At 40.7% G+C, this 24,337-nt stretch overlaps 1 protein-coding gene across 1 annotated transcript in view; it reads right to left on the reverse strand.

Moving 5' to 3' along the window:
* Positions 1 to 24,337, reverse strand: part of UVRAG (UV radiation resistance associated) — a 328,462-nt gene that overhangs the window by 140,793 nt on the left and 163,332 nt on the right. The window contains exons 8-11 of the mRNA XM_049780278.1: positions 19,518 to 19,644; positions 3,751 to 3,835; positions 1,655 to 1,742; positions 24 to 84 (exon numbers count right to left, since the gene is read on the reverse strand). Coding sequence (XP_049636235.1) covers positions 24 to 84; positions 1,655 to 1,742; positions 3,751 to 3,835; positions 19,518 to 19,644 — 361 coding nt within the window. The remainder of the gene's footprint in view (positions 1 to 23; positions 85 to 1,654; positions 1,743 to 3,750; positions 3,836 to 19,517; positions 19,645 to 24,337) is intronic.

Raw genomic sequence — 24,337 nt, forward strand, 5'->3', positions numbered from 1 at the left:
ATCTTTGCAAGAAAAAGAAATACCTTGGAAGTCCTCAGAATTGGGCAACTTGACACCACATACAAAGTAATCCTTATGCTCATTCTATAAATAAAACCAAAAAACTGAAATTAAATTTTTTATTAGTAAAACAAGAAAACTAAGCCAAATCTCCAAAGAATTCAGCAATCTAACAAACATTTTAAAAAGTTTAAAAATAATTTTTTCTTCATTTTTGGTTTTTGGGCCTCACTTGACAGTGCTCAGGTGTTACTCCTGGCTCTGTGCTCAGGAACCACTCTGGGTAGGCTCAGGGGACCATACTGAATACTGGGGTAGGCAAATGCCATACCCACTATGCTATAAACATTTAAAGCATTACATAGAAAGTCATCTAAAGAAGCAATTCAAAGTTATATATGAAACATACATAACAACATAAAAACAACATAAAAGCAGCCTATTAACCTCAGAAAATTAGTCCTTTAAAATTATTTCCCTCAAAAAGGAAATAATGCCATTCAATTTAGCACTTTGTTCTCTAAAATTGAATCCTAATCCATTTTAATGAATAGTTATGTACTTAATACAATGGACAGATTTTTGTGCATAAAAATCCAAAGCAGTAATTAATACTTTGGTTTCATAAAAAATATCTTAAAGGAGCAAGAAATAATTTAATTGTATTTGGGGGGAGGGCCACAATAGTTATGCCCTAGGCTTATACCTTGTTCTGTGCTTAGGAAGATCCTCTGGCAGTGCTCTGAGTACCATATGCAGTTCCAGTGATTGAACCAGAGTCAGCCATGTGCAAAACAAGAACCTTAATCCCTATACTATCATTTTAGAACAATAATTTGGTATTCTTTAAGATAAGCGTATCTTACCAGTAAATTGATACTAAAATAATAAAAATAATCAGTGGGTCAAGAAAATAGCTCAAAGGTCTAGAGCACAAGTCTTGCATGTGCAAGATGCTCAGGTCAATCCCTGGCACTGTTTTGTAAAGTCCTGATGTGCCCTGAGCACTGCCACCTGTGCCCTGGTGGCTTAAATCATAGGACACTGCACTGTCAGAGTATTGCAAGGTCAGGTTCCACAAATAAAACAAGTATTGAAGAAAGAAGTCCTGAGGCCTCAGGAGCACAATAGGTGAGAACCCCTCATCCAATGCTCCCCCCCCAAATCAAATGTATTTTTTGGGGGGGGAAGGGGGGTTTCGGCCACACCCGGTGATGCTCAGAGGTTCCTCCTGGCTTGGGGGACCATATGGGACACTGAGGGATTGAACTGCTGTCTGTCCTAGGCTAGCGAATGCAAGGCAGATGTCTTAACGCTTGCACCACTGTTCTGGCCCCCAAATCAAATGTCTTAACCTTACTTTTTTGTTTTGTTTTGAGGCCACACTCAGCGGCACTCAGGGGTTACTCCTGGCTCTCTGTTCAGAAATCGCTCCAGGCAGGCATGGGGGGACCATATGGGATGCCGAGATTCGAACCACCGTTGGTCCTGGGTCAGCTGCTTGCAAGGCAAACGCCCCATCTCTGTGCTATCTCTCTGGCCCCTTAACCTTTTTAAATAAACACTAACATTTGAATAAAACAGGGAATTATTTTGATGGGAAGACATCACCATTTTTTAAAATAAAAAGTTTTTTTTTCTTTTTGAAACTTACCAAATCAATAGGATAAATATAAGCAAGTTCTGATAGTAATTGCCTGCACCGAATTGTCAACTGAGCATTAGTCTTCAGAAAGAGTTCTCTGTTGAGAAAAAGTACAGTTGTTTTTAAAAAATATATAAAAAATGTTAAAAAGTTGTTCACATGCTCAAATGTTAACATTTATTTTCACATAATGAATGCAGAGGAAAATTAAAGTCAGTGATAGGCCACATGAGTCTTGATCTATTTCTGTATACTAAAAATTAAGGTAACTATATAATAAAGCCAAAGCACCATGTTCAGAGATACAAAGAATACTAATAATTTCCAAGTTCTTAACATGACATGCCAGGAGCATCACAAACTGTAGAGGTAGGACGTATTACAGTGTTTCTTTTAAACCATAAACGGTACATAACCGGGCCCGGAGAGATAGCACAGCGGTGTTTGCCTTGCAAGCAGCCAATCCAGGATCAAAGGAGGTTGGTTCGAATCCCAGTGTCCCATATGGTCCCCCGTACCTGCCAGGAGCTATTTCTGAGCAGACAGCCAGGAGTAACCCCTGAGCAACGCTGGGTGTGGCCCAAAAACCAAAAACCAAAAAAAAAAAAAAAAAAAAAAAAGAAAGGTACATAACCAACAAATAAAATAACCATAGCATAAATTATCTGTTCAATTGTGATAAAATTTAAGGCAGGGAAGGATTATGAGCAACTACAGATCAAAAGGCCATATAAGGGGGCCAGAGAGATAGCACAGCGGCGTTTGTCTTGCAAGCAGCTGATTCAGGACCTAAGGTGGTAGGTTCGCATCCCTTCCCCGTGCCTGCCAGGAGCTATTTCTGAGCAGAAAGCCAGGAGTAACCCCTGAGCACCACTGGGTGTGGTCCAAAAACAAAACAAAAACAAAAACAAAAAAGGCCATATAAGGCTGGAGCGATAGCACAGTGGGGAGGGTGTTTGCCTTGCATGCTGCTGGCCTGGGTTCAATCCCAGGCATCTGCTAGGAGTAATACCTGGTTGCAGAGCCAGGAGGAACCCAAGTGCAACAGCGTGTAGCCCAAAAAAAAAAAAAACAATCCAAAAAAGTCACATAGTATAATGGTATAATAAAGAGAGTAGGATATAGATATATATAAAGACTTAAGCAGGACTCATTTGTTTTGTAACCAGGATGAAAAATAGCTTCCCAGAGTTTAGCTTTCCTGTCTGCATACTGAGAAGATTTGACTAGACATTCTCCAGGTTCTCTACATTACTAACATCCTTGAATCCTTCATTACTAAAGTGTCTGAAAGGAAAATACTTATCAGAAAAAAGTGAATGAAGATAAAAACAAAAAAAAAAAAACAAAAGTAACATGCATGTTCTAGAAAAAAATGAGGAAAATTATTAATGTTTAAATATGGTCGATTTAAAAATTAATTTAAAAATTAGCAAATTGCATTTGAAACAATAAATTTTCTACTGACAATTTATTGGCTATTCTGAAGTTAAGCAAAAACAACTATGTGGGTTTTTAAGGAAAAAGAAAAATATGGCAAAAATAATAGATATAAGAAATTTAAGATATTTTTAAAAGAAATCTAAGAAAGTTAAGACATTTAACAAATGTCTTAAAATTTAAGAAATTTGAAGAAAAAAGAGATGATAGCAATCAATATTGAGGATCAATTGTAAAGATGGCAAGACAGATATTGAGAGAAATAATCTAGGAACTATAGTAGTTACCCAAATAAGCTAACCATTAAACAGGAGTAATTTTAAAATATTACTAAAGCAAAATACAGACCCTACAAAACAGCAAGAAGAGAAACCTCAAACATTTTTAAGGTCATGATATTGTGGTTTTAGAAACCAGAGAAGTACTTCATCATGCTAATTATTATGAGTAGGAGCTCTCTGAACTACCTCTCACATACAGTACATGACACATATAGAAACTTTATAAATACTTAGCTAAGCATAGTACTTATTAGTACCGAAGTTAATGTGGCATTCAGATGTGTGGAATACCAATTAATATCTCAGTTCTTAAAGAATGTTATCAAATCCTATCTGCAAAGGAAATTCAACAATCATATTACTGATTCTTAGTGCTGCCTTTACCTTTTTGCTGTACATTCCTTTCTCAACTCATTCAAGGATTCCTTCTGTTGTTGAAGTTTGAGGTGCTCAGTGGAAAATGCATTTCCTAGAAAGAGATTAGAGGAGACAATTCCAGATGTAACACTGGAGTCAGGACTGCTCAGTTATGACCAAACAGGCAGGGCCCAGTTCCCTGATGATGAGATGAAATAAACAATATGACATCGACATAATGGATTGGGTACAAAGGTCTCCCAGTGGAATTCATAAGGCGAAACAAAAAACTTTATTAGATCAGTTTTTCATGCAGATTCTTTCTTTGTTTTGGTTTTGGGGCCACGCTCCATGTTACTCCTGGTTCTGCGCTCAGAAATCATTCCCGGCAGGCTCGGGGGATCATATGGGACACTGGCAATTGGACTTGGGTTGGCTACATGCAAGGTAAACACACTACCTATTGTGCTATCATTCCAGCCCCTCATACATGTTCTTGAAGAAGTGAGAGAGTCTCTGCCATCAGATATCTGGCTAGTTGAACAAGAAACTCTGGTAAGATTTCAAAGGTCAGACTATTTTATTTAGGTCTTTTTAAGATAACCTGGTTTGCAAAACTTTAATGTTAGGGCTTCATTCATAAATATTCTAATGCCACACTCTCCATCAGAGGGTCCACTTCTTTCCACCATTATCTCAGGGTCCCCACTCCCAGACCATGTGATTTCTCTCTATCCACACCTCCCTTGTGAACTGGAGACATGAGGAGTAAGTTGCTCTGAACTCTAAATGTTAATAGTGATTAGTGAATCATCAGTTGTAACACAAGTACCACTCTGTGAGGGATGTTGATATGACAGGGAAGCAATATAAGTAAGGGTAGGGACACACGAGAAAACTCTACCTTCTGCTCAATTTTGCTATGAACACAGAAAACTACCCTTGAGAAAAAAAAAAGGTCTGTATTTTTTTTGGGGGGGGTCACACCCGGCAGCTCTCAGGGGTTACTCCTGGCTCTATGCTCAGAAATCGCTCCTGGCAGGCTCGGGGGACCATATGGGATGACAGGATTCGAACTACGGTCCTTTTGCATGCAAGGCAAATGCCTTGCCTCCATATTATCTCTCCGGCCACAAAGGTCTGTATTTTGACCTGTACTAATGACCAGGATAGTTGGTAACTACCCCGAAATAGAATTCAAATAAAGAACATTTGATAGCATTAGAAATAAAATGAATTCCTCCTTCATAGTTTTGCTTTAGAAACAAAATTAATTCTTCCTTCACATTTTCATTTAGTGATTTTCAGGAAGACCTTTAAGGCTGATTAGACTCTTCCCATCTCTCATATATTTTTGCCATTATACACATGCATAATTCTACTACTACACATGAATTTTGAATATTTATTCTATATCCCAATTATTTATATGACTTATAATTGATTCAACTCAATTCTGCTAGTAAAATTACAAACACAAACAAGACCTTAAAATGCATGTATACACTTATCCTACTCACTTTCAACATTCTTTGAGAACATACTAAATTCCCAAAAGGATAAAAAACTTGCAAAGTGAAGAAAGAAAAAGTAAACTTTTACAAAAATATACTCACCAGCTAATATATAAAACAAAATGTTAACAAGAGATAAATCTAGATGAACAGATGTTTACTCTGACTCTTCTTATTCTTGTAGTTTTTCTATAAATCTGAAATGATTTCTAAATAAAATGTACAAGAGAAAACTAGAAAGAAACTTGCCCTAGTATGTGACTAACCCTACTTGGAGCAGCAACACCCCTAAATATTGCCGGTTTTGACCCCTGAATACAATCAGGAAAAGCCTGTAAGAAACATTGGATGTGGATCACAAAAAAGGAATTAGCAGATAGGCAACTGTTTTCTACAAGTTTTAGTACAACTTGCAGAAAGTTTTAATAAAATTTAAAGAATTTAAAAAGCAAACTCTTGGGTCCAGAGATATAACATAGCATGTACAGTGTTTTCTTTACATGCAACCAGCCAGGATTTGATCCCTGGCATCCCATATGGTCCACCAAGCCTGCAAGGAGTAATTTCTAAGTGCAAAGCCAACTGCAAGGTGTAATTTCTGAGTACAAAGCCAGGTGTGGCCAAAAACAAAACTAAACAAAATATGCAAGCTCTCTCCAAAATGTTTTAGGTTCCTTTTTCTGTAAAATACCTTTCTTTGAAATCAAAGTGAGATTCATTGAGTTAGAATCAAACAGATAAGAATTATGGATCTTCCCGCCTCTACTTGGAATCCTTTACCTCTCACACTTTTTTAGTTTGAGGGGACTATTCTCAGTGTGACACAGGTTATCAGGGGACCATGCAAAGCATGCACTCATTTCCTTGAGCTATCTCTTAGCCCCAAGAAATAAGTTTCTTAAAGAATACCTCAGAAAATTCAGTCTATATCCCAAACGATGATGTTTGTTGGTGTCATCTGGACTGCCTCCTGAAGAAGGCAGGGAGCAGGGCAGCAGTCCTTTATAATGGCTCTCTGGTGCCCAAATACAAACGTGCTGGAATGTTTGGGCAAAGAAGTATTCTCTCTAGAGCCTGAATAACACATGATACTTTCCAAGGTTCTTTTCATGGAAAAAATAATCTCCATCTTTAATTTTCATCTACATTCTTCTTATCTAAATTTGTCCTCAGGTTTAGCACTAGGTACCAATTAAATTGATACTGATTAAAGTAGCAATTGGTACTTTAATCTTTACTGTTCAAATTAAACATATTCCATCGCACTACTCCTTACATTTTTTATCAACTAGTGCTGAACATTCTTCTCTAAGCAATAACCTTTCATTCTTCATGAAATCATGAATCTTTTAATTTTTCAACGATTAATAATTTATTACTAAACATAACTTTTGGTGCACATGTGGTTTCAGACTTAGTGGGATTGTTTTCAGTCTTGCTTCCATATTCTTGTAATAGTCATTAAAATATTACAGCAATATTTTAATTTCTACAGGATCTATAGTGATGGTACTTATTTTATCCTGATTTTTTGGGGGGGGCCACACCCGGCGGTGCTCAGGGGTTACTCCTGGCTGTCTGCTCAGAAATAGCTCCTGGCAGGCACAGGGGACCATATGGGACACAGGGATTCGAACCAACCACCTTTGGTCCTGGATCGGCTGCTTGCAAGGCAAACACCGCTGTGCTATCTCTCCGGGCCCTTATCCTGACATTTTAAACTTGTGCATTCTTCATCTTTACTTGCTTGGTCTGGTTAGAGACATCAATTTTGTTGATCTTTTCATGAATAACTTTCTTATTTCAAAGGTATTTACTTTGTTCCTTTCTATTTCACTGATTTCTGCCCTTAATTATATCCTTTCTTCCTTATTTATACTTAGTTCTTTTTCATTGCTTGAGTACAAGCTATGATAACTGATTCGAAACAATTCTTTTCAAATATGAGCATCAACTGCTATAAATTTCCTTCTAAGCATACATAACTATAAATACAGATGTTATATTTTTATTTGGTTTATAGTATTTTCTACCTTTTTCATTCTTCTTTGATCCATGCTTTGTATGTATGTAAATATTTGGAATTTTCTAACTATCGTTCTGTTAGTATTTCTAGTTTATTTTTGTTTAGAGAACTTGATTTGGTTTTTTATTCTTCCATATTCCTTATTTAATGATTTCAAATATAGCCTAACTGTCTCAGACATATTTGAAATAAAAACGCTTATTATGGTGGTGTTCAGTTTAGAAATCTACCTCCAATTAGGTCAAGTTAAATGAGAATGTTGTAAAGGTCTTCAAACCTCACTGATTTTTCTCTTCTTTCTCTGTTACTGAGATTAGAATTGTGGTTTTCAACTAAAATTGTATGTCTATTTATTTTCAATTCCACAGTACCATCAAGTGTATAGACATATACACACATACATAAGCAGTGCTGTTATATTTATAGCTCTGCTTTATTTTGTTTTGGGACCACAGTGTAGGTGTCAAACAGGTCGGCTACTAGCAAGGCAAGCACCTTACTTGCTGTACTATCTCTTCAGCTCTAAATGATTCTTTATAATTTCCCTAAACTGAAAGTAACCCTCTATTCCTATCTGGTTTTGTTGTTTGTTGTTTTTGTGGGTTTTAGTTGTTGTTGTTGTTGTTGTTTTTGGTGTTACACCTGGAGATGCTCAGGGTTTAATCCTGGATTTGCTCCCATCACTCCTGACAGGCTTAGTACCATTAAGTGGTGGTGATAATCAAACCTGAATTGAACACTTGCAAGACAAACACCCTACCTGCTGTACTGCCTTGTATCTTCGACTTGGTTCCTGTATATTAGCCACCTTTCTAAAATTCATCATTTTATTTTAAATTTCTTCTGATAGCCCCAACATGTGAATATTATTTTGTTCATTTCTTCTGATATTTTGCGAAGGGTGAATGATGGTGGTTGTAGATGTATTATGATGGCCTTTTCTTTTCTTTGCCTCAAAACTTTTAATTAAATGTGGAACATAGTGTGCTGGACAAAAGAGAAAGAAATAGGCATATCTCTTCTCATTTTAATTTGAAGACCTGAGTTTGATAAAACTTTAAGGAACTGTGCCTAGAACATGAGTCAAATAACAGAATGAACACGTCACATGTACAAGGTCCTGTGTTTGATCTCTTGAAGTACTTGGTCACTGAGTTCCACAAATACCCGAGCTCAGTTGAGATATAATAATGCCAGGCCCAGCAAAGCGCTGTTAGGGGCTGACCGTGGACTTCATTTGCTGGTATCCTCTTACCCTTAATCCCCAGGTCAGTACAGCAACTTATGGCCCCTTTTAAAAACACCAATAATGCTCAAAAAATGATAGATCAAAAGCAATGGTTCAGAACGATAGCACAGTGGTTAGGTATGATCCCCAGCATCCCATATAATCTCCTGAGACTACCAAGAATAATTTCTGAGTGCAAAGCCAAAAATAACCCCTGAACACAACAGGGTGTGGCCCCAAAACAAAACAATACCATCAACAACAAAAAATGCAAGTTTCTGCCTATTTTTACTTAGGAGTGAATACTGACAATAAAGCTTTCTCCTTCAAATAAACCACAGAAACTTTCAAAAACAGAACTGTTTTGGCCTTTGTTACTGTTTTGTTCTTTACAGTGTGCCACAGTCTTCAAGTTTTTAACTTGTCTCTTTTGGGGGGAAATGGAGGAAGTCATATGCTGAAGGGCTTTTCCTCAACAATCTACTTTTGCTCTCAGCATTCCGCAATCCCTGAGAAATGTTACAGCATGTACTTGCTCTCTTTGACTGGTAAACCACAGTGGCTACAATTCCAGGCTTTCTAGCCTGTTTGGGTTAGAAGGGGACAAAGTATCTACTACTTAGTAAGCCAAGCAAATTCAGGGGTACTAGGTATCAAGGTAGGTTTACCTCAATGATACTGCCCTGCCCCTATCAATGAGGTTTTAACAGCACAGGTACTATACAAATACAATTAAAAAAAAAACACAACAATAGTATTTTCATTTTTATTCTTTAGGGACTGCCATCTTTGCAACTCTTTTTATTGTTGTGGAATAATGTAAGTCAAACATTTATTGAAAGTAACATTCACTTGTCTCTTTCAGATGTAAATCATAAGGTAACTTTCTCTAATTTTCTTTCTTGATTTAATCTATTTGTGGAAAGCCAAAAAAGGTTCATCCAGAGACAAAGTGACAGTTCAGTGGATAAGACATTTGCTTTGCATATGCCAACCCAGGTTTGTCCATGGCATCTCATATGGCTCCCTAAGTCCATTCAGGAGTAAATCCTGAATGCAGGGCCTTAAGTACTGAGCACCACTGGGTGTGAACAAAAGAAAAGAAAGAACAAAAAAAGTTCATGTAGAATTAGAGCAATAGCATAGCATATTGGGCTTTTGCCTTGCACACAGACAACCTGGGTTCAATCCCTGGCATTCAACATTATCCACTGAGCCTTCCAGGAGTGATTTCTGAGTGCAGAGCCAGGAGTAACCCCTGAGCGCCACTGAGTGTGGCATCCCCAAGATGGGCAATAAAAAAGGTTCACGCAGCTAAATTGTGGGCAGATATGAACTGCCTTGTGCCTGTCATCATCTTACAGTAGTCCAAATTTGGTTACTAGCAATTTGCTAGGAATTGTAGTAGAATTAATTTAACTCAAGTCCCTTGGCTGAATCACTGGTATGTTAGTTTTTTCCTTACATAAAATTTATATGGTTCCCTGTAATCTTAGTTCACTAATATAATCAAACTCATATACTATTCAACTTTCATGTATTGTTAGGGTGGACATGAAGTTGTTTTCACTTTTCTACAGAGATCACTTTGAGAGAAAAATAATATACATATTCCAAAACTGCCTTCAGAAATGTTTGGTTCTTTTAACACAGAGACCAAAATTATTATGATAATATAATAATAATATAATAATCACTATATGAAGTAAGATGGTGCCTCTATTCAGCAAGAACTCAAGTCGGACACTTTTATTTTAACAACCAAATGTAATGCTGTCTCCTATAAATTCAATAGTTAAAAAGAACATGAATCTTGTTTCCATCACAAAATAAAACAGACTCTTTAGGCACTGTCTCAGCAGAGTTTGGTTTCAGACTGGCCAATGGCCAATTCCTGTCAAAATTACAATTTAAACCAATAAACTATCATCCGTCTGAGTTTTCTACATAAAGTTAGATAAGCGAAAAGCAATATACTTCAATTTTTAGTTTCCCTCCATGAAGAAATGTGTTTTCTGTATGATGATTTATGATGGTACTCGTCTCAAGGGTTAATAAGCTCTTTCTTGAGCAGCTTCTTGAAGGATCTCTCCTTCCTGGGAGCCGGGAGTCAGGCAGGAGGAGGTTTGGCAGGCCCACGCCATGCCGGAGGCCTGCTTGGCCAGGCCTAGGGGGGGTGCGGGATTTGGGTAACCCCAGCACCCCTCTGCCGCCTTGCTCCAGATCTCCAGGGCTTCCCCGGGCCACACCCCTGGGCAAGCCGGTGAGTTGGGTCCCTTGGTGGAGTTTGAAGGACCCTAGGCCTTCCCCCACTATCCATGCGGCTCCTTAGGGAGGGTCTGGGTGGGGCTCTGAACTTCTGTTCTCCCAGCTTCTTGAAGGATCTCTCCTTCCTGGGAGCCGGGAGTCAGGCAGGAGGAGGTTTGGCAGGCCCACGCCATGCCGGAGGCCTGCTTGGCCAGGCCTAGGGGGGGTGCGGGATTTGGGTAACCCCAGCACCCCTCTGCCGCCTTGCTCCAGATCTCCAGGGCTTCCCCGGGCCACACCCCTGGGCAAGCCGGTGAGTTGGGTCCCTTGGTGGAGCTTGAAGGACCCTAGGCCTTCCCCCACTATCCATGCGGCTCCTTAGGGAGGGTCTGGGTGGGGCTCTGAACTTCTGTTCTCCCAGCTTCTTGAAGGATCTCTCCTTCCTGGGAGCCGGGAGTCAGGCAGGAGGAGGTTTGGCAGGCCCACGCCATGCCGGAGGCCTGCTTGGCCAGGCCTAGGGGGGGTGCGGGATTTGGGTAACCCCAGCACCCCTCTGCCGCCTTGCTCCAGATCTCCAGGGCTTCCCCGGGCCACACCCCTGGGCAAGCCGGTGAGTTGGGTCCCTTGGTGGAGCTTGAAGGACCCTAGGCCTTCCCCCACTATCCATGCGGCTCCTTAGGGAGGGTCTGGGTGGGGCTCTGAACTTCTGTTCTCCCAGCTTCTTGAAGGATCTCTCCTTCCTGGGAGCCGGGAGTCAGGCAGGAGGAGGTTTGGCAGGCCCACGCCATGCCGGTGGCCTGCTTGGCCAGGCCTAGGGGGGGTGCGGGATTTGGGTAACCCCAGCACCCCTCTGCCGCCTTGCTCCAGATCTCCAGGGCTTCCCCGGGCCACACCCCTGGGCAAGCCGGTGAGTTGGGTCCCTTGGTGGAGCTTGAAGGACCCTAGGCCTTCCCCCACTATCCATGCGGCTCCTTAGGGAGGGTCTGGGTGGGGCTCTGAACTTCTGTTCTCCCAGCTTCTTGAAGGATCTCTCCTTCCTGGGAGCCGGGAGTCAGGCAGGAGGAGGTTTGGCAGGCCCACGCCATGCCGGTGGCCTGCTTGGCCAGGCCTAGGGGGGGTGCGGGATTTGGGTAACCCCAGCACCCCTCTGCCGCCTTGCTCCAGATCTCCAGGGCTTCCCCGGGCCACACCCCTGGGCAAGCCGGTGAGTTGGGTCCCTTGGTGGAGCTTGAAGTCCCTAGGCCTTCCCCCACTATCCATGCGGCTCCTTAGGGAGGGTCTGGGTGGGGCTCTGAACTTCTGTTCTCCCAGCTTCTTGAAGGATCTCTCCTTCCTGGGAGCCGGGAGTCAGGCAGGAGGAGGTTTGGCAGGCCCACGCCATGCCGGAGGCCTGCTTGGCCAGGCCTAGGGGGGGTGCGGGATTTGGGTAACCCCAGCACCCCTCTGCCGCCTTGCTCCAGATCTCCAGGGCTTCCCCGGGCCACACCCCTGGGCAAGCCGGTGAGTTGGGTCCCTTGGTGGAGCTTGAAGGACCCTAGGCCTTCCCCCACTATCCACGCGGCTCCTTAGGGAGGGTCTGGGTGGGGCTCTGAACTTCTGTTCTCCCAGCTTCTTGAAGGATCTCTCCTTCCTGGGAGCCGGGAGTCAGGCAGGAGGAGGTTTGGCAGGCCCACGCCATGCCGGAGGCCTGCTTGGCCAGGCCTAGGGGGGGGTGCGGGATTTGGGTAACCCCAGCACCCCTCTGCCGCCTTGCTCCAGATCTCCAGGGCTTCCCCGGGCCACACCCCTGGGCAAGCCGGTGAGTTGGGTCCCTTGGTGGAGCTTGAAGGACCCTAGGCCTTCCCCCACTATCCATGCGGCTCCTTAGGGAGGGTCTGGGTGGGGCTCTGAACTTCTGTTCTCCCAGCTTCTTGAAGGATCTCTCCTTCCTGGGAGCCGGGAGTCAGGCAGGAGGAGGTTTGGCAGGCCCACGCCATGCCGGAGGCCTGCTTGGCCAGGCCTAGGGGGGGTGCGGGATGTGGGTAACCCCAGCACCCCTCTGCCGCCTTGCTCCAGATCTCCAGGGCTTCCCCGGGCCACACCCCTGGGCAAGCCGGTGAGTTGGGTCCCTTGGTGGAGCTTGAAGGACCCTAGGCCTTCCCCCACTATCCATGCGGCTCCTTAGGGAGGGTCTGGGTGGGGCTCTGAACTTCTGTTCTCCCAGCTTCTTGAAGGATCTCTCCTTCCTGGGAGCCGGGAGTCAGGCAGGAGGAGGTTTGGCAGGCCCACGCCATGCCGGAGGCCTGCTTGGCCAGGCCTAGGGGGGGTGCGGGATTTGGGTAACCCCAGCACCCCTCTGCCGCCTTGCTCCAGATCTCCAGGGCTTCCCCGGGCCACACCCCTGGGCAAGCCGGTGAGTTGGGTCCCTTGGTGGAGCTTGAAGGACCCTAGGCCTTCCCCCACTATCCATGCGGCTCCTTAGGGAGGGTCTGGGTGGGGCTCTGAACTTCTGTTCTCCCAGCTTCTTGAAGGATCTCTCCTTCCTGGGAGCCGGGAGTCAGGCAGGAGGAGGTTTGGCTGGCACTGGTAATCTCTGTCCAGTCTACATTTTCAAAATCGCGTGGGGGCTATTGCCCCCGCGCGCACAAGAAACATTAATAGTACTCTCACAAGAAACATTACTAGTACTCACTATCATTGAATTATGTTTTTATGTATGCAGAATGTCCATTTTGTACTCTGCCCTTTTGCATACCCCTTCATAAGTTCATATTTCTCTTTAACTTCTTTAACTCCTATCATCATTACTCCTTTTTTACCCTTTCTAACTTAAGTACTCTTGAGTCCTAATTCACAGACCAAAGTGGTGCCCTAGAGTTAACACCCACACAACTATTTTAAAAGGCATAAAAAGGACACATATCTTTTCAACATTTTATGCGTGTTTTCTTTGACGGCTATAACTTTTGCTAAATACTTTCTTATACAGTGATGATCCCCCCCCATTTTTTTTTATCTTCTCTTTGTGAACTACTCAATATGGAATTTGGTGTGAAAGAATCCCTCAGTTTAATACTTATGTTTGAACCAAGTCATGGGTCTTGTTGGAAATGTTCTTATGCCCCCATATATCTGATAGCACCACGTGGCTTTATATCTTGTTTGCGTAGGCACACTGACATGGGAAAATACTATACATACCAATAAGTTCTTATCTAATAGAAAGGGGAACACACAAATCTTGTAGTACAATGAGACCTTACACCCTGAACATTGACATAAAGACCTGGCACAGGCCTCAGAAGAATGGACATTCTCCATTTACCCCTTGATCTACAGAAGACATTTACAAAACATCCAAGGTTGTATATAACATCACCCGGAGGCATTCCTGTACCAGGGACGACCCTACAGCTGCTCTGACATCGATCTACTCAAAAGAGACATCCCTTAGCACTGAGAAGACAACAAGAACAATGACCTGTTTACTGGACAGGGCTTGCTGTATTGCCCATTTATGGTGAGGTTTGTCTATAACATCACCTGGAAGCAATCCTCTACCACGGAAGACCCTACCACTGCTCAGACATCGTCCTGCTCAAAAGAGACTTCCTTTAACACTGAGAAGACTTAACAACAACAACAACCTGCTTATAGGACAGGGCTTCCTGCATTCCCCTTTCATGGTGAAGTGAAACGAGAAGGCACTCCTCATCATGACTTCAATGTAGGACATGCAGATTCCAGAATCTTTAATACAGAAACATGAGACCAACAACAGAGACTCTGTGATAAGTGTGTTGGCGCTACGGACAATGTCTTGGAGCGAACGATAACTTTCCTGAGGCCTAGAGCTGGTCTTATGCCAGGAAACTTCAGGGGTAGGATCTCTTTGTATTTAGGCCAAGGCTATTCCTTTCCATGCCTCTCATATTTTGGTGGGCCTATGCAAACAACAATTGCCACTCTAACACCGTTTTTACTGTGCTCCTTTGACTCTAATCCTTAAAACACACCCACTTAAAATTTGAGGTTAACTTAAGCTAATATGCATGTACATGGAAATGTAAAAAACACTATGCCTCTAATGTTTAAGGAGTTACGTAAGCTTGATGGCTTTAGATTGCCTTGTGTGCTGTTAAGAAATATTATAATGTGCTACAATCTGGGGACTTGAGGGAAAAAGTAATTGCACATGGATTCTGTTTTATTTATCTTAACTTTTTTTGGTGAAAATTCAAAGTTAAGATATCAGCAAGGGGACTTCTTCTGATAATTATGTTATGGGTGATTGTCCTTCCACTGTAACTTTACCTTATCCTCTTTCTTTGCATCTTTTGTTCTCATAATTCATAATAAAAAATTATAAAAAAAAAAAAAAAAAAAAAAAAAAAAATTATTTTCTCACAAGAAAAAAAAAAAAAAAAAAAAAAAAAAAAAAATAAGCTCTTTCTTGCTGCAACTTTTGTAAAATTACAATTGACTGTATTTCATTATGATATTTAATATCTTGCACATAAGAAACTGCACGCTAAATTCCTTCTGGAATTTAGTGCCAAGAGAAGATTTTTTTTCTCCCTAAAGAACTGATATGTTTCCTTATAACAGGCAATGGGAAGCAATTGATACCTTTCATAATTCTACACAATTGGCCTGACAGCTTAGAAGGTCAGAGCTAATTTTACTGCTTAAATACAACAGTCAAATCCTATGGGAGGCAGTATATTTTACTGGAAAACCCAAGGACATATGAATCAATGATCTGGGTTAAAATCCTGCCTGTGCTATTTTCAGAACTCTAGACAACTCTGAGTTTTACTTAGTTTCATTTTCCTCACCTGTAGAATAAGAAATTTCTTTTTCATTCAATATTCAAATGATCTGAACTTGCTTCAGATGAATAAAAGAATTTATCAGGAAGATCTAAATGAATGGAGGAATTTTCATAACTAGCTTGACAGACTCTAACAATAATAACCACAAAGTACAAATTGACTATGTATAGCAATTCAAATATAATTTCCTGATTACTAGAGGACTACTTAATACATTATTTCATTCTTAGGCACCCCTAAGTTCAATTCTTAGGCACCCCTAAATCCAATGAAATTACTTTATCGCATACTACCCTGAAATAACAAGATCTCCTCATAAGTCCTACCCACTTATGTAAGACATTAACAGACCATTGTGTTACTTTCTTAGTCATTTTCTCATGTTCAAACATTAAGTCAAATGTCCTTCTTAATACTACAAATTACTTCTTATTCTGAGTCCCTCACATAATATTATTTTCCAAACATATTATGCTTCAGCTATAGTGACCTCTCTGCATTAACTATCTGAAAGAAAATTTAACAACTCCACTAAAATTGCAAAGAATAATAAACAAACTACATAAGATTAAATTAAATTAGCAGTAGACATGTTCACATCAGGTTAGCTCCATAGACTCACTCTTTTCTCAAAAGAGATGTAAACCCAGCTGTGAAAAAATATGGGTATACCAGCCATGTAGCAGAAAGCTGGCAATCTTGAGAGGAGAGGGTGGGCCAAGCTCCTGCCCTGCCAAACCATACCTACTGCATCCATTACCCACATCACCACTTTGCCTATGACCCTCTCTTATCATTCCTCTACAGTTTTCTTCAGAGACAGCAATCTGTCTAAACTTCCGGTACTCCAGTATTTGGGCTGATATCAACAGGGCTTTTTTGGAATAAGCAGCGACCCTCCTCCCCCATCTTCCTTGTTCTGGGGAGGCCTGACAGCTGAGAATATGCCCCACAAAAGCCACAGTATTAGTAACAGTGCTTTGAGTTCCTTGACAACTTCATTAGTTTAATGCTGTCATCTCTATATGACCACACCAATCTAACAGAATGGACAGTATGGTTTGGGCCTGGCCATGCTCAGGGGTTACTCCTGGCTCTGTGCACAGAAACCACTCCTAGAAGGCTCAGGGGACCATCTGAAATGCTGGGAATAGAACCGAGATCCATCCCGGGTTGGCTGCATGCAAGGCAAATACTGTACTGCTTGTGCTATCGCTCTGGCCCTTCTCTTCCTTTTTTTTTTTTTTTTTAAAAAAAAAAAAAAGCTGTTCTCTTGTCTTCCTCACTCTTACCCTCTCCCTCCCTGTGCCTCTCTCCCCCTCTTTTTTCCTCTCCCTCTGTCCTCTCTCTCTTCTCTCTTTCTCTCTTTCTCATGCTGAAAAAAAAAAAGCTTTTTCTTTCTATTGCTTTTTTTTTTTTTTTTTTTTGGTTTTTGGTTTTTGGGTCACACCTGGCAGTGCTCAAGGATTACTCCTGGCTCTATGCTCAGAAATCGCTCCTGTCAGGCTCAGGGGACCATATGGGATGCCGAGATTCTAACCACTGACCTTCTGTATGCAAGGCAAATGCTTTACCTCCATGCTATCTCTCCAGCCCCTCTTTGTATTGTTTTTTAACTAACTTTGCTCTCACTTATCTGGAAACAAATGTATTATGGCCTACTATGTCAACCATGTGATGCGTTTTTTTTTAAATAAAGTTAAAAAAAAAAACCATGTTTTAATTAACCGAGAGTCAAAGTCCCCCAAAACAGAATTACTAGTATAAGATACTATGAAATCAAATTAAACATAAAAGGGGGAAAGGTATTTCATGTTAATGCTTTAAGAGTGACTATCTTGGGGCCGGGCGGTGGCGCTAGAGGTAAGGTGCCTGCCTTGCCTGCGCTAGCCTAGGACGGACCGCGGTTCGATCCCCCGACCGCGGTTCGATCCCCCGGCATCCCATATGGTCCCCCAAGCCAGGAGCGACTTCTGAGCGCATAGCCAGGAGTAACCCCTGAGTGTCACTGGGTGTGGCCCAAAAACCAAAAAAAAAAAAAAAAAAAAGAGTGACTATCTTGCATAAGACTTCAACAGCAGAGTATTTTCCTTTGAAAACAGACTTACCAAAGGAGAGTATTCCAAAAAAAAGCTATGAAGTAGAAATAAAGTTCAACTTCACTAGTCTTCAATTACAAGGAGCTACTACATATGCACCAGAAGAAAAGCTAAAAAAATGTAAAGAAAGTACCAAATGCCAACACCTGTGTGAGACAAGAGATCTGATATACTACAGAAGTTGAAAATTGGCTCAATGTTTTGGAAAAATTTGGTGTACCATATAATAAAACTGAAATAAGTATATCCTATGACTGTAATTCTGCTCCTAAGTTTTATCAAACAAAAAGGGATAAGAATCTCCACTACAAACATCTACTAAAATATTCAAGGAAGTATTATCTGTAATAGTTCCCAAAAATAATTATGTGAAATGTTAATAGCATGAATTAAATAAATTCACAACAGATTACTATTTGACAAAAGAATGAACCAAGGTTACTTTAGAAACAATTAATAATAAATTTAGAGGCTGGAGAGATAGCATGGAGGTAAGGCGTTTGCCTAGCATGCAGAAGGGTGGAAGTTCAAAATCCCGGCATCCCATATGGTCCCCCGAGCCTGCCAAGAGCGATTTCTGAGTGTAGAGCCAGGAGTAACTCCTGAGCATTGCCAGGTGTGACCCAAAAACTTAAAAAAAGGGGCTGGAGAGATAGCATGGAGGTAAGGCATTTGCCTTTCATGCAGGAGGTCATCGGTTCGAATCCCAGCGTCCCATATGGTCCCCCGTGCCAGCCAGGAGCAATTTCTGAGCGTGGAGCCAGAAATAACCCCTGAGCACTGCCGGGTGTGACCCAAAAACCACAAAAAAAAAAAAAAAAAAAAAAAAAAAAAAAAAAATAAAAAAAAAAAAAAATAATAAATTTAACAACTGGGGCCAGAGTGATAGGAGAGCAGTAGGGCATTTGTCTTTCACGCAGCTGACCCAGGATGGACCAATCTCCACTGTCTCATATGGTCCCCCAAGCCAGGAGTGATTTCTGAGTGCATAACCAGAAATAACCCGAGTGTCACCGGGTGTGGCCCCAAACCAAAAACAATAACAATAATAAATTTAACAACAAAATATTGAATAAAGTTAGCATATAATAGGTACATAATGTATTTTGCCATTATCATAAAATTAAGAATTAGGCAAAACCAATGTTTAGTATACTAAGTCAAGATAGTAGTTAGTATGGCTAGAGATGCTCTTACCTAAAACATGAGGAAGTCTCTGAGATTCAAGCTCCTGGTAATGCATTTATTTGATGAAGATTCTGCCTATACAGCAGTTCACTTAGAAAATCTGAAGTGTGTGTATGCAGAATCTGTGTATGTGCAGATCTTTCTGTCTGTATCGTCTTTAGCACACTTTAAAAATTATTTCAAGGGGCCGGGCGGTGGTGCTAAAGGTAAGGTGCCTGCCCTGCCTGCGCTAGCCTTGGACGGACCGCGGGTTCGATCCCCCGGTGTCCCATATGGTCCCCCAAGCCAGGAGCAACTTCTGAGCACATAGCCAGGAGTAACCCCTGAGCGTTACCGGGTGTGGCCCAAAAACCAAAAAAAAAAAAAAAAATTATTTCAAGAGTCAGAAAGCAGTGGCGCAAGAGGTAAGGCATCAGCCTAGTTCAAGCTAGCCTAGGACAGACCGGGGTTTCGATCCCCCGGCATCCCATATGGTCCCCCAAGCCAGGAGTGATTTCTGAGCATGTAGCCAGGAGTAACCTCTGAGAGTCCCTGGGTGTGGCCCAAAAACAAACAAACAAACCAAAAAATTAATGTATTTATCAGCACATAGATACAAGGCTAACTATTTCTGACTAGAGAGAAGAAAACTACTGACGTTATAGAAATTATACCTTTTTTGTATGATAATTTACTCACCTTTGTCCTGTAATGCAATTTGTTGCTTATGCAGTAATGCCACCTCTCGTCCCAGAGCCTTCTTTTGTCTTTCTAGTTCATTTCGAAGCACCAAAATTTTTAATTGCAAGCACTCACTTTCCTTTTTCTAAACAAACGAATAGGCATATTTTCAATGTAAAAGTCATGTATATGAATAACTACACATTCACAGTTTCAACATGAGCAATAGTTTAATAGTTCCTTCTAATACTTTAATATTTATCTAAAGATATCTTATCAGCACCTGTCTTTTTAATTTGTTTGGGAGCCATATTGATGATGCTTAAGGGTTACTCCTGGCTCTATGCTCAGGAATCACTCCTGGCAGGCTGGAGGTAGCCATATGTGATGCTAGAAATAGAGCCTAGGTCTGTTACATGCAAGGCAGTGAATGGTCCTACCCACTGCACTACCTCTAGCCATAATACCTGTACTTTTAGTGGAAAGAATATGAGGATGTAAGCAAAGAATAAGAATAGGAATAAATCTAGTCTGGAGACCATACTTACTTGAAAATAGGGAGAGGGAAATGGGGGCAGGTGGAATTGGGCTACACCCAGTGATGCTCAGGGGTTAATGCTGACTTAGCATTCAGGAGTTCCTCTTGATGGAACTCTGGTGCAAGGCAATCACCCTATTCACTGTACTATCTATCGCTCTGGGCCTCTGGAAACAGTGCTTTTTAAGAACCAAAAAGATACTTCAAAAATATCTCAGATCTTTTTCCCGAAATCATAATAAAGCAAATATGGAAAGAAATGGAATTTACAAAAAAAGTAAGTATCATAGTAATTCCATTCCTTAGTTATATATATCTTAAGACAACTGAAAAATGTCCACATAATAATAGACATGACTGAAACACGTGGGTGGGGATGACAAAAAACAGAATCTTAGAAAATAATGTTTCAGTAAAGAAATAGGAAAAAAATAGGGCCCATGCAGCAGAAAACTGACCATGTTAGGAGGAGAGTACCAGTCCCTATAGGTCATAGTATCAGTTAATAGTTCTTTGAATTTCTGGACAACTTCTTTTGTTTGATGCTGTCATCCCTATAGGAAAACCCCTACTTAACAGAAAGGATTGCTAACAATAAGAACTTACAAACCTTATGTCATTGTATTAATAACTTCAATGAGGATACAATAATTTGCACAAATGATTGCTATTGTACTTTTTTTCTTTTTTAACTTTCTTCTCTTTGTTATTTTTCAATAACTTTTTTTTTTTTTTGGTTTTTGGTTTTTGGTTTTTGGGCCACACCCGGTAACGCTCAGGGGTTACTCCTGGCTATGTGCTCAGAAGTTGCTCCTGGCTTGGGGGACCATATGGGACACCGGGGGATCAAACCGCGGTCCATCCAAGGACAGCGCAGGCAAGGCAGGCACCTTACCTTTAGCGCCACCGCCCGGCCCCATTTTTCAATAACTTTGCTTGCACTTATCTGGAAACAAATGTATTATGATTAACTATGTCAACTATGTGATGCATTTCTTTAAATTTTTTTTAAGTTGAAGAAGAAAAGGAAATTTGGCTGGAACAATTGTACAGAGAGTAGAACATTTGCCTAGCATTCAGCTGACCTGGTTTTCATCCCCAGCATCCCATATGGTCCCCCAAGCCTGCCAAGAGGAATACTTAAGTGCAGAGACAGAAGTAACCCCTGAGCACCGCTGGGTGTGGCCCAAATCAAAAACGAACTAAAACAAAGAATTATTTTTCAACAGAAGTTTTAGAAGAAAGAAGATATAACTGGATTTAAGAAAAAGTAGTGAATTAGTTCAACAGCAGAATACAGGTGGGTGAGAAGACTGTAGAAACAAAAATAATCACAACAAAAACTGCTCAACCCAAATACACACACACACACACACACACACACACACACGTGTGCGCTACACCTCATATAAGACCTGTGGAATTATGCCAAAGACTCAAAAGTATTAACATCAAGTACTGGGAGGAAAAGAAGGCAGAGTAAAAAAACAACTCAAGGACATAATGATTAAAACATTCACTAATTAGGCAAAAGAAACAAATTCAGAAAATAAAGAAGTTACAAAGAGAATAAATTAAATAATAAATTAAATCCAAAACACTGCTTGTGGTCCCGGAGAGATGGCACAGTGGTGTTTGCCTTGCAAGCAGCCGATCCAGGACCAAAGGTGGTTGGTTCGAATCCCGGTGTCCCATTTCTGAGCAGACAGTCAGGAGTAACCCCTGAGCACCGCCGGGTGTGACCCAAAAATAAAATAAAATAAAAACAAAACACTGCTTGTTTAAGAAATTATTAAATTATCTAGGCAAGGGCCAAAGGATAGAACCTTGAATAAGGTACTTGCCTTGTACCAGGCTGACCTGGTTCAATCCCCAGCACGAACAATGATCCCTAAATCCCACCAGTAGTGACCCCTGAGAACATAGCTGGGAATAAGTCCTAAGCACTGCCAGTATTTAAACACCCCCCAAAACAAAAAAATTTATTTTTTGTTTGTTTGTTTTTTTAGGAGGGGTCATACCCAGCAGCGCTCAGGGTTACTCCTGGCTCTAAGCTCAGAAATCACTCCTGGCAGGCTCGGGGGACCACATATTGGATGCCAGGATTCAAACCACCGTCCTTCTGTGTGTAAGGCAAATGTCCTACCTCCATGCTTTCTCCGGGCCCTAATTTTTTTTAAAAAAAAAAATAAAAAACTGGGCTAACCAGGAGAAGAAAAAGACAAAAATGCCTAACAAGGAATTTTTTTTATGTTTTTTTTTGTTTGTTTTTTCGAACCACACCCATTTGATGCTCAGGGGTTACTCCTGGCTAAGCACTCAGAAATTGCCCCTGGCTTGGGGGAACGCCGGGAGGGATCGAACCATGGTCCTTCCTTGGCTAGTGCTTGCAAGGCAGACACCTTACCTCCAGTGCCACCTTACCGGCCCCAACAAGGAACTTTTTTAAGCACACACACAATAAATTAATAATCACAGTTGTTCTATGTACAGAAGATGATAATTTAAGAATATACAGCAGTTCTGTGCCCACAAATTTTGATGTCTGAGAGGGAATATACCGTTTCCTTGAAAGAATCTCTTAAAATTGATACTGAGGCAATTGGTACTCTAGGTCTTTATGCATAAATAAGATAAATCAATAAACTCTCCAAACAGAAAATGCAGGCTGATAAATTTTATAAAACCTTTTAAAATTATTTTTAAAATTTTTATGATGTTTTATAATGTTCAACATGGACCAGAGCAATAGCACTATGGGCAGGGCATTTGCCTTGAAGGATCCCTGCATCCTATATGGTTCCTCAAGCTCACCAGGAGTAATTTCTCATATGCAGAACACTGCCAGATGTGACCAAAAACAAAAGACATCAAAACAACAAAATAAAACAAAGATTATGATAATCAATAATTAAAATCCTTTACATAGAGTATAATGTTCTAACTCATTCTATGAAACAGCCCTCATTAATATCCCAATATCAAAAAGGATATCACTCTGAAATTCTACATCTATTATCTTATTATATCTCAGAACAAATGCAAAAAATTCAACAAATATCAGTAATCAAATATAAAATAAAAATAATACACCATGGTCAAATGGTAGTATTAACATTCAATAGTCAATTAATGGAGTACTACAAAAGACTGTAAAATGTACTATAAGTACTACAAAAGACTAGAAAAAACAACAAAAACTACTCAATCCAAATTACACAAACACACACTCTATGCATGCACACACATTCAACCTCATACAAGATCGTGAAATTATACCAAAAGCCTCAATACTTTGATCATCAAGTACTGGGAGGAAAGAAAAAAGAAGGCAGAAGCGAAAAAAAAAAAAAAAAAAAACCAAGAACATGATAATTAAAACATTCACAAATTAGGCAAAAGACATGAATGACTAATAAAACCAAAAAAGAAAAATACAGTCTTACATCAATAAGACTAAGAAAGGAAAAAATATCATATAATTACATCACAAAATGCTGGAAAAAAAAAGTTAAAATTTCAATACCTGTATTTTTTATGAAAAGTAAGCAAGCTAGGAGTAAAGGAAAACTTACTCAGTTTTGTAAAAAGAAAAAAAGCCAAAATTTCTATACTAACATATTTAATAGCGAGAAACCAGGTACTTTTCCCCTAACTTAGAGATTAAGACAATAAATAATTTGCTATTCACAATTCTCACCATTCTACTAAATTTGTACTAAAAGCCCTCGCTATGCAATAGGACAAGAGAAGCAAATAAAAGCTAACATTTAAAAAAGAAAGTAGTTTTTTCTTTTTTTTAAAATTTCGTTTTGTAGTGGCACACACAGTTGTGATCAGGGCTTAATTCTTCTAGTGATGATTGGAAGATCATATGTGGTGAAGATCATATGTATGCTGGGAATTGAACCAGGTCATGAGCAAGGCATGAACTTTATCCACTGTACTATCTCTCCAGCCCAAGAAAGAAAACAGTTTTAAAGTGATATGACTCTAAATGGAAAACAGTTCAAAATATAACATGCTGGGCCCAGAGAGATAGCACAGCGGCGTTTGCTTTGCAAGCAGCCGATCCAGGACCAAAGGTGGTTGGTTCGAATCCTGGTGTCCCATATGGTCCCCTGTGCCTGCCAGGAGCTATTTCTGAGCAGACAGCCAGGCGTAACCCCTGAGCACTGCCGGGTGTGGCCCAAAAACCAAAAAAAAAAAAAAAAAAAATATATATATATATATATAACATGCTTCTACCCTCAAATGAAACAGAAACTTCCTGGAACAAGTGAAATACTGTAGTAGTAAG

This window comes from Suncus etruscus, chromosome 9, assembly GCF_024139225.1.
Source record: "Suncus etruscus isolate mSunEtr1 chromosome 9, mSunEtr1.pri.cur, whole genome shotgun sequence".
In the NCBI taxonomy this organism is placed as follows: Eukaryota; Metazoa; Chordata; class Mammalia; order Eulipotyphla; family Soricidae; genus Suncus; species Suncus etruscus.